The sequence below is a fragment of the Mustela putorius genome, unplaced genomic scaffold, assembly GCF_011764305.1.
Source record: "Mustela putorius furo isolate JIRA1106 unplaced genomic scaffold, ASM1176430v1.1 tig00003932_pilon_pilon_pilon:0A:0A, whole genome shotgun sequence".
In the NCBI taxonomy this organism is placed as follows: domain Eukaryota; kingdom Metazoa; phylum Chordata; class Mammalia; order Carnivora; family Mustelidae; genus Mustela; species Mustela putorius.
Window position 1 is genome coordinate 6,033,860 of NW_025422077.1, and position 16,073 is coordinate 6,049,932.

A 16,073-nucleotide genomic window follows, 5' to 3' on the forward strand; every position below is an offset into this window, starting at 1 on the left:
GTCTACGAAAGCTGAATGATGACAGAATGAGTAACTCATCTAGTCTGTGTTTACAGCTGGATCTGTGTCCATGGAGAAGTTCGCTTGGGAATCATGGTCATCTAGGCAGGGCAGGGTCAGTCTTCCAAGGAGCGGGTTACTAAAGGTTTTTATCTTGCTTTGATTTTGCCATCCTTAGTCAAAACCTCAATGTTATCCTAAGCCTCTCTGAAATGAACATCTCAATCAGTTGTAGAAGAGGACCATGGTGCTTCTCCTGGTGAGCAGAGACTCCCACAAACCATCCATGCTCCAGCCCTCGGTCACTGTAGCCTCCCGTTTTCCACAAGAGACTTTTTTTTTTTTTTTTAAAGATTTTATTTATTTATTTGACAGAGAGAAATCACAAGTAGACAGAGAGGCAGGCAGAGAGAGAGAGAGGGAAGCAGGCTCCCTGCCGAGCAGAGAGCCCGATGCGAGACTCGATCCCAGGACCCTGAGATCATGACCTGAGCCGAAGGCAGTGGCTTAACCCACTGAGCCACCCAGGCGCCCCTCCACAAGAGACCTTTGACTGACCTGAAAACTCACCATCGATTTGTGCTCGCACACCAGCCTCTCAAGGGCTTTGGCTTTTCAGGAAGCCAGAGCGCAAGTACTAGCCCGCTATCAGAAAGCTCTGCTTATATCGGGCTCCTTGAACCCCAGATCCATCCCATATATTGTCAGAGCTTTTCTGTGTGCAGTCAGCTGAAAGTTTCCAAGTTTTCGCGCTTTGGTACTGATCCCTCTTTTCATTTAGAAGGAGCTGGGCTCTCAGAAGCAGCTGTCACCCACCACGCTAGGCTGCATGGTTCTCATTCCCCACCATTCTGTGGGGGGATATTTCCAGAGGTAAACTCTCTTCTCCAAGACCACATACTCCTCCACATTTGTTATTCTGGACAATGGAGTTGTGTGCAAAATTAGAGCTTTCTTTTGGCAGACATATGTTGCTTGATTGAGACATCCCTGCGTCTTCAAAGAAGGAGATGCTTCAGGACGGGAAATGGCAAATATAAGCCCCACTTTGGACATTCTCTTATTACTATCCCACTGGAGTAAAGATGACGTCAGTAAAAGCAAATCTTAGGACTTGAATGTCCGGGTTTTTTTGGACTCATGTCTTATAGCTCAAGCAGCCACCTCAAAAATCTGCTGTTTTATTCTCAAAATGAGGGACGTCATGAAAAATCACGTGTAATTTTTTTATACCATTCTTTAAGATTTTATTTCTTTGGGAGAGAGTGCACACAAGCCTATGGCAGGAGGGGCAGAGGGAGAGAGAGAATCTCAAGCAGACTTCCTGCTGAGCACAGAGCTACATGCTGGGCTCGATCTCACAACCCTAAGATCATGACCTGAGCTGAAATCAAGAGTCAGATGCTTAACCAACTGAGCCACCCAGGTGCCCCTTTCTTTACATCATTCTTCATCAGGGTCCTGAAGTTTTTATTCTCCTTTGTTGTAAAGCCTTGATTTATATAGTTAGAACAGCTTGGTATTAAAATTCTCCCTTGTACACTATTAAATAAAAAAGGCAAGGTGCAGAACAGCTTTTGTGCCAAAGTACGTATGGGTCTATAAATAGGTACCTATTTGTAGCATAATAAAAAATATAAAAGGATATATGCTTTTTTATCAAGGAATATTAGAGATAAGAAAGGCAAGGGAGAATTCTTTCCCTTTTCATTTTGTACAGTTCTGCACAGTTTATAAGTGGGTTAAACAGATGGGAAGATCATGATCTGAGCTTTGGGTTGTTTTTGTATGTCTTTGGATTGAAAAATTGAATTAATATTCTTTATTTTTGAAACTGTCTCCCAGAAGTTGCTCTTGAAGGATTTTTCCACAAATAGCCTTTCAACAGATATTTTAGAAAAGATTCCTAAAGAGGGTGAAAAGGACTTCATGATTAAGTCCCCCTATCCTGGGCTTGGATGTCATTCAAATGAGTAATTTGGCATATTACCCTCCACTTGAAAAATTACTCAATATTCCCAGAGTACCCCAAACAAGGTCTTTGTCCTTGAGCCAAACCATATGCATTTGGAGACCAAGTCATCTGGCTTTGAAAATTCAGAGGAACGATTGATGATATTACTTCAACACTGAGAAAAAAGAGACCCCAGCTTGCTCTCCTGAAGATGGTGCATTTCCACCCTTTGTGCATGTGAAAGAAAGAGAGACTTCTTGATCCTATTTTCTTGAAAGTGACCTTGTGGCTTTATAAAGGTATTTCATATGAATACCTAACTCCGACTGAATTTACATTGGGTTGCATTATTCATTTGCCTTTATCATCATTACTCTAGAAGCAATTCCAAGTGGGTGTTTAAAGAAGAGGTCTGCGTTGTTTTAATAGTTCAGGATCTTATAAGCGTAACAGCAGGACCAAGGAAACCAGTGTGAACGTCTCCAAGTTTAGATAGTCATTTTTTCCCTAGGAACATTTTCAGAAAGCCAGTCAGGGTGGAAGCGGTGAACAGTCAGTCTCGCGCTTCTCTGCCATAGGAAGGTCCAAGGCAAAAGACGGCGGTGTGAGAGGGGGTAGGACAGAACCAAGTGTGCAGAATAGCTAACGCTCTCTGAGTATGTATTATGTACTAGACACTGTTCTAAGCATCGCACCTGTATTAGTGGCTGTAACCCTGTCAGCATCCCATGAAGTGTGTATTATTGTTATCATCACACCGTTAGTGAGTGAAGAAGCTGGGATTCAGACCCTGACAGTCTGGTCCAGAGGTCATGTTCATAGATTTACAACCAGCAAGGAAACAGAGTGTGTGTGTGTGTGTGTGTGTGTGTGTGTGTGTGTGTGTTTTCATAACCAGCTCTCTGGCTATTTATAATTAGTATATAATTGGAGAGATCAGAAGAGACTAGAGAAGTCTCTCCAGTGTCACGTCTCTCAAAATAGACCCAGTTGGAATGAGTCGCAACCCTGTCACCAACCGTAGATCGGAAAGACCAGCCCTGTCCATATCGGGCTGTTTGTAGGGGGAAAATAACCTCTTAAAGTTGCCCTGAAGGTTATATTGATATGTTGTAGCTTTTTGCTTCATTACCAAGTAACAATCTACCACATTATGGAACCCAGTATTTCTGTGCCTTTGAAATTTCAGGCATCAATTTAGAAAAGTGACATAACAACACGGCAAGGTGATCATTTGGTAAAACCCAGTATGTCTGAAATGGTTTTACCTCAGATGACTTGTATCTCTTTGAGGCCTTTGTTTCACTGTTCACCCTTTTATACATGTTCCCCCACTCAAAACTTCTAGCTCAAATATGTCTCTTGTCACCAAAAAATATTGAAGAGTAGAAAGGAGACCCGAAACCTGAAGGTATTCAAGGCTGTGTGTGTCTCAGTGTTTCCCTGTAAATCCACATCATAGCCATAGGCCTTTTCAGATTTCCAGAAGATTCCATGCAGATTCCACATGTGACCATCCAGCTGGGCTGCCACCAATGTGAGGCCCACTAGAGAAACCTAGAACTTGCTATTTTAACAGCAGACTCTCACAGGGGCCCCAAAGTACATGTATTCACCACTTAAGAGGAAGGGCATTAAGTAGTGGGAATTGTCTCATTAGAACCTAATAGTAATGAAAAGACTACTACATCATTATTTGGAATCAACACTTTCATATAATTCAACTTTCACTACATCTTTTAGATATTCACATATAAAATAAATGGAAAAGTGTATGTGTGTGTGTGCACGCGAGCGTGCACATGTGTAGAGAGAGTAAGAAAGAGTGAGTAAAATCAAGTTTATCGTCAAGATAATGTGGAATCTGTTGGATTCTTATCTGTTGATGTCTTTATGGGGACACCAAATTATTTAACTCTTTTTAGAATTTTTTTCCAGAAGGCATTATTTGCACCATGTACAAAATTACATTAATCCTAAGAATGTGGTGTTGCGTGTTTATCAAGAGATTAACTTTCTAATTCCAACTAAGTGTCATAATTCACCCATTCCTTGATGATGTCTGTCTTACCACTCTTTACAGGTAGGGGGACATAACATATTTCACACTTGCATTACTTGGAATGTATAAAATTGAGGTGCTGTGTTTTGTGAACAAATGCCTACATCTCACCAAATTCAGAGACAGGTCTCAGAGCAGCTTCACTTACAGCTTTACAAGTAGAACTGATGGGTCGCCATTCCGGCTCACAGCACGAGGCCCCCGACTGAGACGGCCCCCGACTGAGACGGCCCCCTCCACATGAGTGACCTTATTTTAGTATTTCACCCCCTAGTTCAAGACAAACGTAACTGCATCAGATCACCGTTCTGGATGACGATAGAGCAACCAGGACAGACAGCTCACAGATACTACCTTGCAACCGATCCAGACACAGGACAGACGACTCTACATTTTGTCAGGGGCAGATGTCTGTGGGATTTGGATTTGTAGCAAAACAGGAGACCTCCCTGTGCTAAGGAGTGAGGGAAATCAGTGGTACCTTCTCCTTCACTGGAGTCAGACAGGCACCCTTCCCATGGAATCAACCTTATGTCTGTCACTCGAGGGCACTTTATTAATGGCTTTTCATTGAACTAACAGGGTTTAGAGAACTTGCTTCTCTCTCCATTTTAGGCTAAAAACATCTCGCCTTCCAAAGGGAATTATTTTCAAGATGGCCGCTCTAATAAATTTAATAATTAAATCCTCCGCAACAGGCAAGGGAGGAACAGAGTCCTATCAGAGCTCGCTTCCAACTCTTCTCATTCATTCTTTGAAGTCGTTCTTAAATATGCTGTTCGTTTTCCAGTCTTTAATAACAGTTTATAATCAGTTTCTCATGATCTGTTTTGTTTTGCTCTTGAGTCTCCCCGTGTTAGGGGTAACCGTCTTGAGATGTTTACGTATGATCCTTTCCTTTTTTTACAGCAGCAACCCAGCTCACAGATACTACCTGGCAACCGATCCAGTCACAGGAGATTTGTATGTTTCTGACACTAACACCCGCAGAATTTATCGCCCAAAGTCACTTACGGGTACAAAAGATTTGACTAAAAATGCTGAAGTCGTCGCTGGGACAGGGGAGCAGTGCCTTCCATTCGACGAAGCCAGATGTGGAGATGGGGGGAAGGCCATTGAAGCAACCCTCATGAGTCCCAAAGGTACTGGCATTTACCAATTTGAAGATTTCTTTTTATTAAAAAAATAATAATAATACAGAAAACCCAGTTAGTGCCTGATTGTGTTTAATGCTGAGTCTAACGGTTTACGCTCAACTGTGTTCTAGAAAGCAGTTTCACATCCCGTGTTTTGAAAAGCCATGTAGTGTGAAACTGCTAGAATCCTAAGTTGATTTTACAGTAAATATTGGGTTCGTGGCATTTTATTATCATTCCATTTTTTTTTTTTTTCACCTTTCCAAAGAAGAAAGCAACGGGTCCATATTATTCAGGTCACATCCTGTTAAACTTCAAGGAAGTGTCCAGATTCTTTCATTGTCCTGGAATCTCTTTGTCAGGAATGAGTCCCAGACCTCTGTAAATACCATCACTAAGCAACGCTATTAGTCCTCACCCAGTTCGGAGCTATTAAACTTTTGTTTCTATGCCATGGGAAAAAATGCTTGCTGGGAGGAATTTCTGGAGGTAACAAGAGCTAAAATTCTATGTGATAAAGGTTTCTAGCTTTTAAACCAGTTGGGACTGACTCCTTGCTCATGTATTATGCCATTCATTATAATGTTTTTTGGTTTGGGGCTTTTTTTTGTTTTGTTTTTCATTATAGCTGGCAACTGTTATGTGAATAAGGACTGGAAAAAGGCATTTGTTGTACTGAATTATTCATAATAGCAAATTTCATTGTAACAAGGTCAATGAAACACTAACCTTGGCTCAGATCTATTTTTGTGAGAATACATTTATTCTAAGTTCAGAGTAAGAGAATTTGACCTGTTTCTGTAATTGATAGACAACAATATTATACAGAAGTTACAATTTTATATTTAAGATACAGGGAGCACCTATGTGATTCATACACCAAGTAGAGATTCTTACAAATTTCAGTTATTTCCTTACTACATTTTACATAGATGTGTGTTACAAATGCCTCTGTTGGGTTTTTCCTAATGTATTTGCAATCTACAATCTGACCTGCTACCTATCACCTATATTATCCCTGGGGTTGAACATTGAATTTGATCATGAGCCCAAAAAAATGCATCCCGTTTGAAAAAATTGGTCACGCTTACTTCTCTTGGAAAAGGAATGGCGATTGATAAGAATGGATTGATCTACTTTGTTGACGGAACCATGATCAGAAAAGTTGATCAAAATGGAATCATATCAACTCTCCTGGGCTCCAACGATCTGACTTCAGCCAGACCTTTAACTTGTGACACCAGCATGCACATCAGCCAGGTAGCTAAAATCTTAAGCTGCATTGTTTGTTTCCTTTCTAGGCGTCTCGGTTGACTAAGTCAGTAGTCTGGGATGGCCCCGTAATAAACTGCATATATACCATGTGTGGCATTTGTGGTATTAGAGCTGTTCCGTTTAAATGTATCTCAGGAGCTAATAAAAAGTTATTTTCTTCTATGGTTCTGCATTTGATGAATTCAATGAGATTACGGAACAATTAGCATGAAGAAATGCTAAAGCATTCGAAATAAAATACCAGTAAAGTAACAGCAGGCAGATATTCCAGAAAGAACAAAACAGCTTAAATCTCTAATCTTTTGATTGCATGAGCTCTTTAAGCAGTAGAAAGAACCCACTATGATTAGTCCCAAGGGACTTGTATTTAGAATGAGGGACTTTCCTGTTGGCCTGATTGAAAACACAATAGAACACTAATGTATTCATAACCTAGAAAGCCTCGACGTCTGGTGCTTATTACAGCCGAAGGAACGTAGGTGTTCATATCTCATTGAAACCTATTAACTCACTGCTTAGAGGTTGCTTTTTGGCTGTAACTTGCAAGTCTTCCAGTGAGCTGCATTTTTAGCTAAAACGTTATTTCCTGCATTTGTCTCACCTCGAAATTTTTAAGTTTACTTTACAGTAGCTATTTCAGGGAACAATGTTAAAACAGTTTATCAAATTAAGGGTAATTTCCTTAAACGGTCTAATTCACTCTTCCGGCAAATTAACTGCGGCACAGAAACTGACTAACCGGGCCATTTCTTTTCTCTGAAGGTGCGTCTGGAGTGGCCCACTGACCTCGCCATTAACCCCATGGATAACTCTATTTATGTCCTGGATAATAACGTCGTCCTGCAAATCACAGAGAACCGCCAAGTGCGCATCGCCGCTGGACGGCCCATGCACTGCCAGGTGCCAGGGGTGGAATATTCCGCGGGGAAGCACGCGGTCCAGACGACCCTGGAATCCGCCACCGCCATCGCCGTGTCCTACAGCGGGGTCCTGTACATCACCGAGACCGACGAAAAGAAAATTAACCGGATAAGGCAGGTCACCACGGACGGGGAGATCTCGCTGGTGGCGGGGATACCGTCCGAGTGTGACTGCAAAAATGACGCCAACTGTGACTGCTACCAGAGCGGAGATGGCTACGCCAAAGATGCCAAGCTCAGTGCCCCGTCTTCCTTGGCTGCCTCCCCGGATGGCACCCTGTACATCGCGGACCTGGGCAACATTCGGATCCGGGCTGTGTCAAAGAACAAGCCTTTCCTTAACTCTATGAACTTTTACGAAGTTGCCTCTCCAACTGACCAGGAACTCTATATCTTTGACATCAATGGCACTCACCAGTATACTGTAAGTTTAGTCACTGGCGACTACCTGTACAATTTCAGCTACAGCAATGATAACGATATCACCGCTGTGACAGACAGCAGCGGTAATACTCTTAGAATTAGACGGGACCCAAATCGGATGCCAGTACGCGTGGTGTCTCCAGATAACCAAGTGATATGGTTGACGATAGGAACGAATGGATGTCTGAAAAGCATGACCGCTCAAGGACTAGAATTAGTTTTGTTTACTTACCATGGCAATAGTGGCCTTTTAGCCACTAAGAGCGATGAGACTGGATGGACAACGTTTTTCGAGTAAGTATATCCAAATTCTGCTCTGCTTATAAAATGCTGTGATAGAATCATGTGGTCTAAAAATAACGATATAATCTAAAGGGGTGGTGAGATCCAGGTTTCGGGGGGACCTGGAGCTTCTCTAATTTGGGGATCCCTCGCTCTCCAAAAAAGAAGACAAAATTAGACAAAAGAAGGGACCCATACGATGGGAAGTTCTGAAAAGCTTCTGCGTCATTGGCCTCACGGTCAGGGTTAAAGTTTTGCTTCATACAGACCTAATCTAAACTGCACTCCAGAGGACCTTTCCACTAAATGCAAATCAGCAAGTTCTGGTTGCTGTGGAAGGTGCATGAAAAAGCCCAAGGCTCATGCCGCCACTATATTTTCTTACTAAATATGTGAGCGGCGGCCCAGACGGTGTGCTATTTGAACAGCCACATTTTGTGAGGTCAATCAGAATGAAATGGGAATCAGCCATTGTATATTTTACGGGATATGTACTTTGCAGTGAACGCATATGTAAAATCATTTTCGATTACTCTTCACTTCACTAACATCACACAAACCGTAAGGGGAAATTAGATGTACAGAGATGGCATGTTGACAAATGCAAAATAGTCCTTGAAATGAATATTGAGTTCCTGGGTGTGATTTTTACAATGATATGCTGAAGCAGAAGTATTTTTTGTAGGAGTACACCTCTAAAATTATAATAAAAGTCAGTAGGAAAAAAAATGATCCAATATACAAATATTTTCCGTACAACCTTTCTGGAATGGATCTTATACATAAAGCTGAGTTCTCCTGTAGCTTGAATTGCTTTTCTTTTTTGACAGATTCCCTTTTAATAAAATGAATGTTACCCAGCAGCATGATTTTGTCAGAGGAACAAACCTTTTCAATTGAATTACATTAAAATTCTGTTCTTAGCATTCCTTTTGCTCATTTTAGGATCGCAATAGGAAAGGAATAAATTGGAAGTTAATGGAAAGCACTTCCTTTGCACCATTTTCAAAGTGATAGCAGGCTATATTGCCAAAGAGGCAAAAAAAAAAAAAAGTATTGGAAAAGTGCTACCATCAGACGAGACAGGGCAGGAGAGCTGCTCTGATAAGAAGACCTTTAGGAAATGATGGTGGCGTTGGTAGGGTTTCAGTTTAGTTAAAAGCAGGGAGGGGAAAAAAAATAGAGCAGTAAGTTTTTAGTACAGACTAGGACTCAAGCTCTGCTCTGTGGGCCACTTTTGAATGTGTCATTATTTGTTCCCAGGAATTGACAGTGCATAGAAGTTTATCGTGTGGGCGACTGCTGACACATGAACTTCTTGCAGCTGATACAGTGGTTTATTTGTGACCTACGAATGCATTTTAATCGCGTCTGGAAATTTAGAGAAAGGGTTATACTCCATTGGTAGAGTTGATCTGGACTAGTATAAACAAATTTAGGATTTCTACCTTTTTTATAAAGTGTGGTGCACAAAGAAGACCTATTTCTCCGTTCACAGACTCTCCAAGAACCGCAGACTTAGTTCAGAATCATCACAGCAGTGAAAGTAGAGTTCGAGTTGGCAGGCCAGTCTCGTGACTGTAAGGGACAAGCATTGTTTTAAAGAATAAAATTTGTGATTAACTTAAATACATCACAATCACATCTTCACCAATATAAAAAGTCATTACACATCATGTTTAAAGTAGAACTATTAAGTCACAGCTAAATAAGTTAAATAAGGGCAACTAATGCCAAACGCATTATGCAAATATTTTTCTAAATAGAAAGCTGTGTATATTTATGCATGTAAATATACTCACATGGACATTTGGGTTATAATTTGAGAATAGAGTGTTTTAATAAACCAGTGCTTGAAAAATAATTTTTATAATAAAATGAGCAAAAATACTGCTTTTTTAAAAAGAGAAATGTGCTTTTATCACATGTTCTCTAGATGTCGGCAGCAAAAGACATGACTAAAAAAATGTCTAAGAAACATTTTTGCATTTTGACAAAGCAGTGTGTTACAGTATGAGACAGAACGAAAAAAAGGCACTTAACCTAAGTAACGCAGAATCATTATCTCAAATAACAAGTGATCTTTTTTTTCTTTCTATACATTTTCACACTTTGCTTATGAAAGAGCAAGGGCCCCCCTCTTCTGTCTAAGCTTCAGAAACTAAAACGCATTCAAAAGTAAGCACGCAGAAGAAGGGCGGGGAAGGCCATTTTCAGGCCACCCCCTCTGCTGAGAGAGAGAAGCACATTCCGTGTGCACTGATTTGCAACTGTGGATGGGCAAGCTGAACCCCCTCACCATCAGAGTCTTGACGAGAATTTCTGTTCACCACCTCCTGTCTTGGACTCGGGACTGGGTGAAGGTGCTGGGGGGTGCGGCAGGGGCATCTGAATCCCGGTCAGACGTATTCCATGTTTGCCATCTTGGTGAGCAGGCGCACTCCCAGAATACCAGTAATATCTGTCGCATTCCCCGTCGTATCTGTGCAATACTGTGTGTCTAAGTTCGACTTGAGAATGGTATTTGGTGATTTTATAAAGAAAGGGATACTGGACGTTTGACAGTGGTCAGAGTTCTACGAAAACCACAAGGAGATTGGGTGGGGGTGGGGGGCAAGAATCACCATTCCCAACTGAAAAATACCTGTTTTCTGTGACTTTCATGACCCCAGTCCGTAGAGCTGCTGCAGGCTTTATAATCCGCTTTCTGCACAAATTCCTCTTTCGCAAAGAGAAATTAAACTTTTCGGCCCAAATTCCCACTTGTACATGTCCGGCTTTTTCCCTAGCCTAGTGCCTTAAAAGTCTTGAGATTAGAAGCTCTCTAGGACAGAAACAGCTGGCAGAGGACCCAGAATCAATAAATTTGCCTACCAATAAAAGTATAGTCGCTGTGCTGCCTACCGAATACATTTTAAGAAGAGAATTAGCTCAATGACTTACCTTGTATGTTTTAATTTTATTAATTTTTTCTCAGTACAAACTTTAGTTTACCAGTCATGTGCCACAGTATTGCGGTGAGTACAGAATAAAATGTGGAAGCATTTTCTAAAATGCAAACTAATTATCTTTTTGGCTCGCACATCTCCTGGAATGTTGCAGGGATACAGAACTCTTCCAATAACTATTTCTTGGTTGAAGGAATAGAGAGCAAAACCAACGGTGTAGACAAGTGAATGTTTATTTACACAGAAGAGCCGGATAGAACCCATCCCTGGCTCTTGCCCAGGCTTCATGGAAAGAGTACCCTATAAATTTTGCTCACTTGCTTTCTCAGATAGTTTGGACTTCTCTGCACCAAGAGTCAATGCTGAAAATATTAACAATTTGTATTCTTTGTTGCTGATATTGATAGTACATGTTTACTCAAGTTTCGTTGGCTTTGTACAATCAGGACTTCCTCAGTTGGTGTATTAGCAATATAGTTAATGAGAAAAATGTCTTTGTCTTGATGGCACTGCCTTCTAAGATGTTGGTCTTAAGGAGCTGGCTGGGAGTCAAGACAGAGAACGTGTCCCAGGCAGATGCGTTTGAGGTATATTGTTGTACCTACAATCAGAAAGGATGAGTCTAAGAAGAGAAAACCCAGTTCCCAAATTGAGATTCTTATCAGTCACCCATAAAATAGGGTGATTTTTTAGGGTACACAGATAGTTTCTGAACTATAAGAACCTTCATCTCAAAACTAGAGATAGCATTTTCTCCTTAGCAGCTGTTTCTCTCCTTGTTCTTTGTCATGATTATGTCCCTATTGTGACTTGGTAGAGAAGTGGCCAATATTCTTGGACGTGCTACTGGATGGGATGATAGGAAGACTGCCAGAGGGTTTGTAACTCAGCTTTGAAATCTCAGAGGTAGACTGATCTGTTTCACGGACTGAGTAACTCTGTGCTACTGATTGAATAAGCCTCCTGTCCAACATCTCCTCTTCCATTGACTTGTCAAGCAGTGAAAAGGATGTCCAACTAGCTAATGTGTGAGGACACTGTGATAAGCCTCGTTACTCCCTTCCCTTAGTAGTAGGGACCATTTCATGCTGGTATTCACACCATTTAGAAACAATGATCACATGTTACAGTTCCTTAGCTAGAATAATTTCAGGGTGGTCAATAAGATCTTACCTACTAAAAGTGTATTATTTGAAACATTTAGACCCAAAGCGAAACCACAGCTCTCACACTTGAATGCACACAAAAGCAAATCCGGTGTATTGAATGGGGCAATAGAATAAATTATTGACTAGTAAATGGCATTTCACAGTTCTCTGCTTGCTCACCCCCAGAAAAGGTAAACTGTTTGGGCATAGCATTCTGATGCTCTTCTGTCTGGTTAAAGAAGACACCTTTTTTTTTTTTTTTTTTTTTAAATGCTCTGAGTCCTGACTGATACGTACACATACACAGGCAGGTTGGTGGCAATCTTTCTGTCATCTTCTGTCAACTTTTCTATCATCATCACACACCAACCTTATGTATTCATCATTTAGAACTTTATATTTGTGGAGCTGACGGTGTGCTCTCTCATGAGCTCCGTTCAAATGTACAGAGTAAATTAATGGGCTTCCGCTTTTACACATTTATGTAGATACATATGGGTCTCTAGCTTCTCATTCGAGTGCTTCCTCATCTCTCACCCAAATTTAGCAAATTCAGAATGAGCTTCTGAACCATTTCTTGATAATAAACTCCGCTCTGCACCCATGGCAAACCCATGACTCTCCCGGACATCAGTTCTGAGACTCTGGGAAAGTATCCATGTGCCATCTCAAGGAGGGAAGACAGGCCAGGTCAAGAGAGGGTGGACAACGGACCCCAACTAGTGCATGGAAAATGCAGGTGATCTGGAAAACTCAACGACTCCAAATTAGAAGAGATGAGTTACTCCAAATTAGATGCGCTGTGCCCATTAACACCGAATCCTGTCTAAACAGCCTGACGTCCGTGCTGTAGTGTGCCCTCCTCACGTGTGTTACCCCAGGAGCCTGTGATGGCAGGGACGCTGGAGAGGCATCTGCCACAGCACGAAACGGGGACAGTCTTCCTGCCTGGGATGGGCCGCTGACATCCGAGCCTGAACATTCAAACCCGGAAACCACGGTGCCATGCTCTTCCTGCCAGAAACTGCATTCAAAACAAAGCCCGTTTTATAAATACGTGTCTAGAAATGGTACTAGGTGTCACACACACGCCCTTTATTTTCTTTTTTCCTTTTTCTTCCTTTTTTTTTTTTAAGTTTTTGTTTTTCATTCCACGTAGTCAGCCTACCATGTGATCTTAGTTTCAGATGCACGTAGATGCACGAGGGTCATTCCACACTTCCGTGCACCACGCAGTTCTCATCAGGACGGGTCCCCCCTCCGTCCCCATCACCTGGCTCCGCCATCCTCCCTCCCCTCTGCCGACCCTCTGTCCGTCTCTGCTTCCTTGGCTCCTGGAAGGAAAACACTTAAGACTTGGAGGATGATTTTTAAGAGATTTTATTAGAGCCCTTAAAATCATAGGGAAACACTATGGTTGATTTCCATGTTTTCTATTTTGTTTAACTGTTTAGTAATTTTGCTTTGAATTTTTAACCAGAAGGTGTATTCCCAGAGACACCAGTAAAAACAAACAAACAAACAAACAGAATATGCAGGCGATTGAACAAAGTGGGCTCTGTACGTTTCAAACATTAACCTGAGCACTACAAAGGCAATGCTTTTATTAATACGTGACTTACTCCAGTTTTCTCCTGCAATCTGGTTTTAAGATAGAGTTCATTCTGTCCAGGTTTGAAAACAGAAAGGGAAATAGGGTTATTTGTGTGTTAGTCATAGGACTTGAAGCAGTCGCAGCAAGTAAAGTCTGATACAGGTTTTCTCGGTAGATCTCAACATACAACATAATAGAAAATGTCTCCAAATTTTCTCAGTATAATCTGCAGTGTTTCAACGGTTGCAAGGCTACAGTAACCCTTTCAATGTGTTCCATTTAGCAAATTAATGTTCTAGATGTGCTAACTTGCTCCGTAATGGTTCCAGAGTGAGTAAATGCAGCTTCCGAAAGTGTTGAATTCCCTCTTTAATTATGTAACTGTCTAAATCTGACAGCCCCATGTGTGTGCAGCTCCCCTTTGACACAGTGATTATCCAATGATTTACTGGAAGACTGTGTTATATACACCAACCGTTTTAAAGGCTCGTTGGGTAACAGGACAAGAAATTGCTCATTGACAACCAGTGAAAGCAAACAGCTCGTTTTTTAACAATCCCAAATCCGAAGATTCACAGAGGGCTATTTTCCAGAGACTATCCAATATCTCTGGCTCCTCCATGATACCGAAATAAAAACAGCTTCAGCACCCCTCACCCCTGGCTACCCTCGTTCCCCAGCCTTCCAGAGAAAGTCCTTGCCCATAGGCCAGGGTCCTAGAATGCTTTCAGAATGTCTAGGGGCTGCAGATGCAGAACTCGTGTGGCGAATGCACTCCCAGGGTTGTGGAAAGCAGTCTGTGAAGAAGATAAGATGATTGGGGGTGCCATCCCCATGCTTCGGGTCACCCCAAATCCTCACTTAGCCCCCCCTCTCCTGCATCTCACTACCCCATCTCAAAGGTACACATGCACACACTTCAAAACACAGTTCCCAGACCCTGGGTCATCCCGAAGTTCGGTAAATCTGCAGTTTGTACAGTGAGACCTCCCCAAACATAATAAATAAATAATATAATGTGTGTGTGTGTATATGTATGTATACACATCTGTGTATATATATACATATATATAATATATATAAACTTCTGAGAAAATATTAATGTAAAGAAATACCACATTGTATCCCTGGCTAAAAACTAGGTTTCGTTCAGTTTAAACCTACTTTAAGAATTTAAGTCTTATATAAATTAATATTTTCCCATCTCTGAGCCTTGTAATGAAGAGCCGTATATAAACAGCAAAAGCTGGAAAAACCTGCAGTTTATATAAAGGAGTAGTTAATAAATTTTTAAGTACTTAGTGAATATAAGGCAAGCATCAGCTAGAAGAAACTTCTTTCTATTTCTAGCTCCAGGAAAGGAAAAAAAGGAGCCAAGTTCTAGTAAAGGCAAAAGCAAAGGCTGCCCAAAGGGATTGGTAGAAAGTTCTTTACTCACAGATGCAGTATTTAAACTGGATCTTTAGAGTCCAAGTAACAAAAGAAATATTAGAAGAGTGCTCTAATCCAGGGAAATGAAATGGCTGCATATTGGAAAGTCACACGACTTCCGGCGTGAACCAGGGCCTTGTCAGGAGGACTGAATCCGAACCCTTTAAGACCCCAGGAATGAGTTTAGGCAGTGGTTATTCGTGATGTAGAGCAAGTGAGAAAGGTAACAGCCTGTGCAAATCTGTAAGTGCATATGCAATTCCAGAGGACCTCACGGTAGGGGCTCCTGGGGGCTCTGTCCTTAAGCATCTGCCTTGGGCTCAGGTCCTGATCCCCGAGGGCTGGGATGGGCCCCTGCTCAGAGGGGAGTCTGCTTCTCCCTCTCCCTCTGCTGCTCGCCCCCCCCCTGTGCTCTCTGTCAGAGGAATGAATAAAATCTAAAAAAGAAAGAAAGGGAGAGGGAGAGAGGGAGGGAAGAAGAAAGGAAGAAAGGAGGGAAGAAAGAAAATACCTTGGAAAAGGCCCCCATGATTCTAGGTGCCTGACGCTTTGGAAGCCAGAGGTCCCAGCCCCTGAGAGAGGAGCTGGAGGGAAAGGGGCCCCGAAGAACAGGTGAGGGCCGTGGAGGGCATTGGTTCAGGGCAGGGAGCCTGGTGGCCAAAGCTGCCAGATTCTCTGGAGCCCAAATTTCCCTGACATCTGCTCTCTAACAAGCCGAGATGTGTTCTCTAAACAGAGGAGTCCTGCTCACCTCAGCCTTCCTCAGTCAATAAACAGCTGGGGTTGTTTGTTTGTTTGTTTGTTTTAAGAAATTGGACTTAAATAGGATCCTTCTCTCAATGATGGCCAATCAAGAATCTCTCCAACCCAAGGAGAACCAATTCTGGATTGTCCTGACTT

General features: G+C 41.9%; 1 protein-coding gene across 9 annotated transcripts in view; it reads left to right on the top strand.

Moving 5' to 3' along the window:
• Nucleotides 1-16,073, top strand: part of TENM3 (teneurin transmembrane protein 3) — a 436,872-nt gene that overhangs the window by 392,959 nt on the left and 27,840 nt on the right. For 8 of the 9 annotated variants that reach the window (XM_013058964.2, XM_045069405.1, XM_045069404.1 and 5 more), the window contains 3 exons: nt 4,926-5,158; nt 6,258-6,412; nt 7,190-8,064. In XM_013058964.2, coding sequence (XP_012914418.1) covers nt 4,926-5,158; nt 6,258-6,412; nt 7,190-8,064 — 1,263 coding nt within the window. The remainder of the gene's footprint in view (nt 1-4,925; nt 5,159-6,257; nt 6,413-7,189; nt 8,065-16,073) is intronic. The other variant, XM_045069406.1, reaches the window with a different exon arrangement.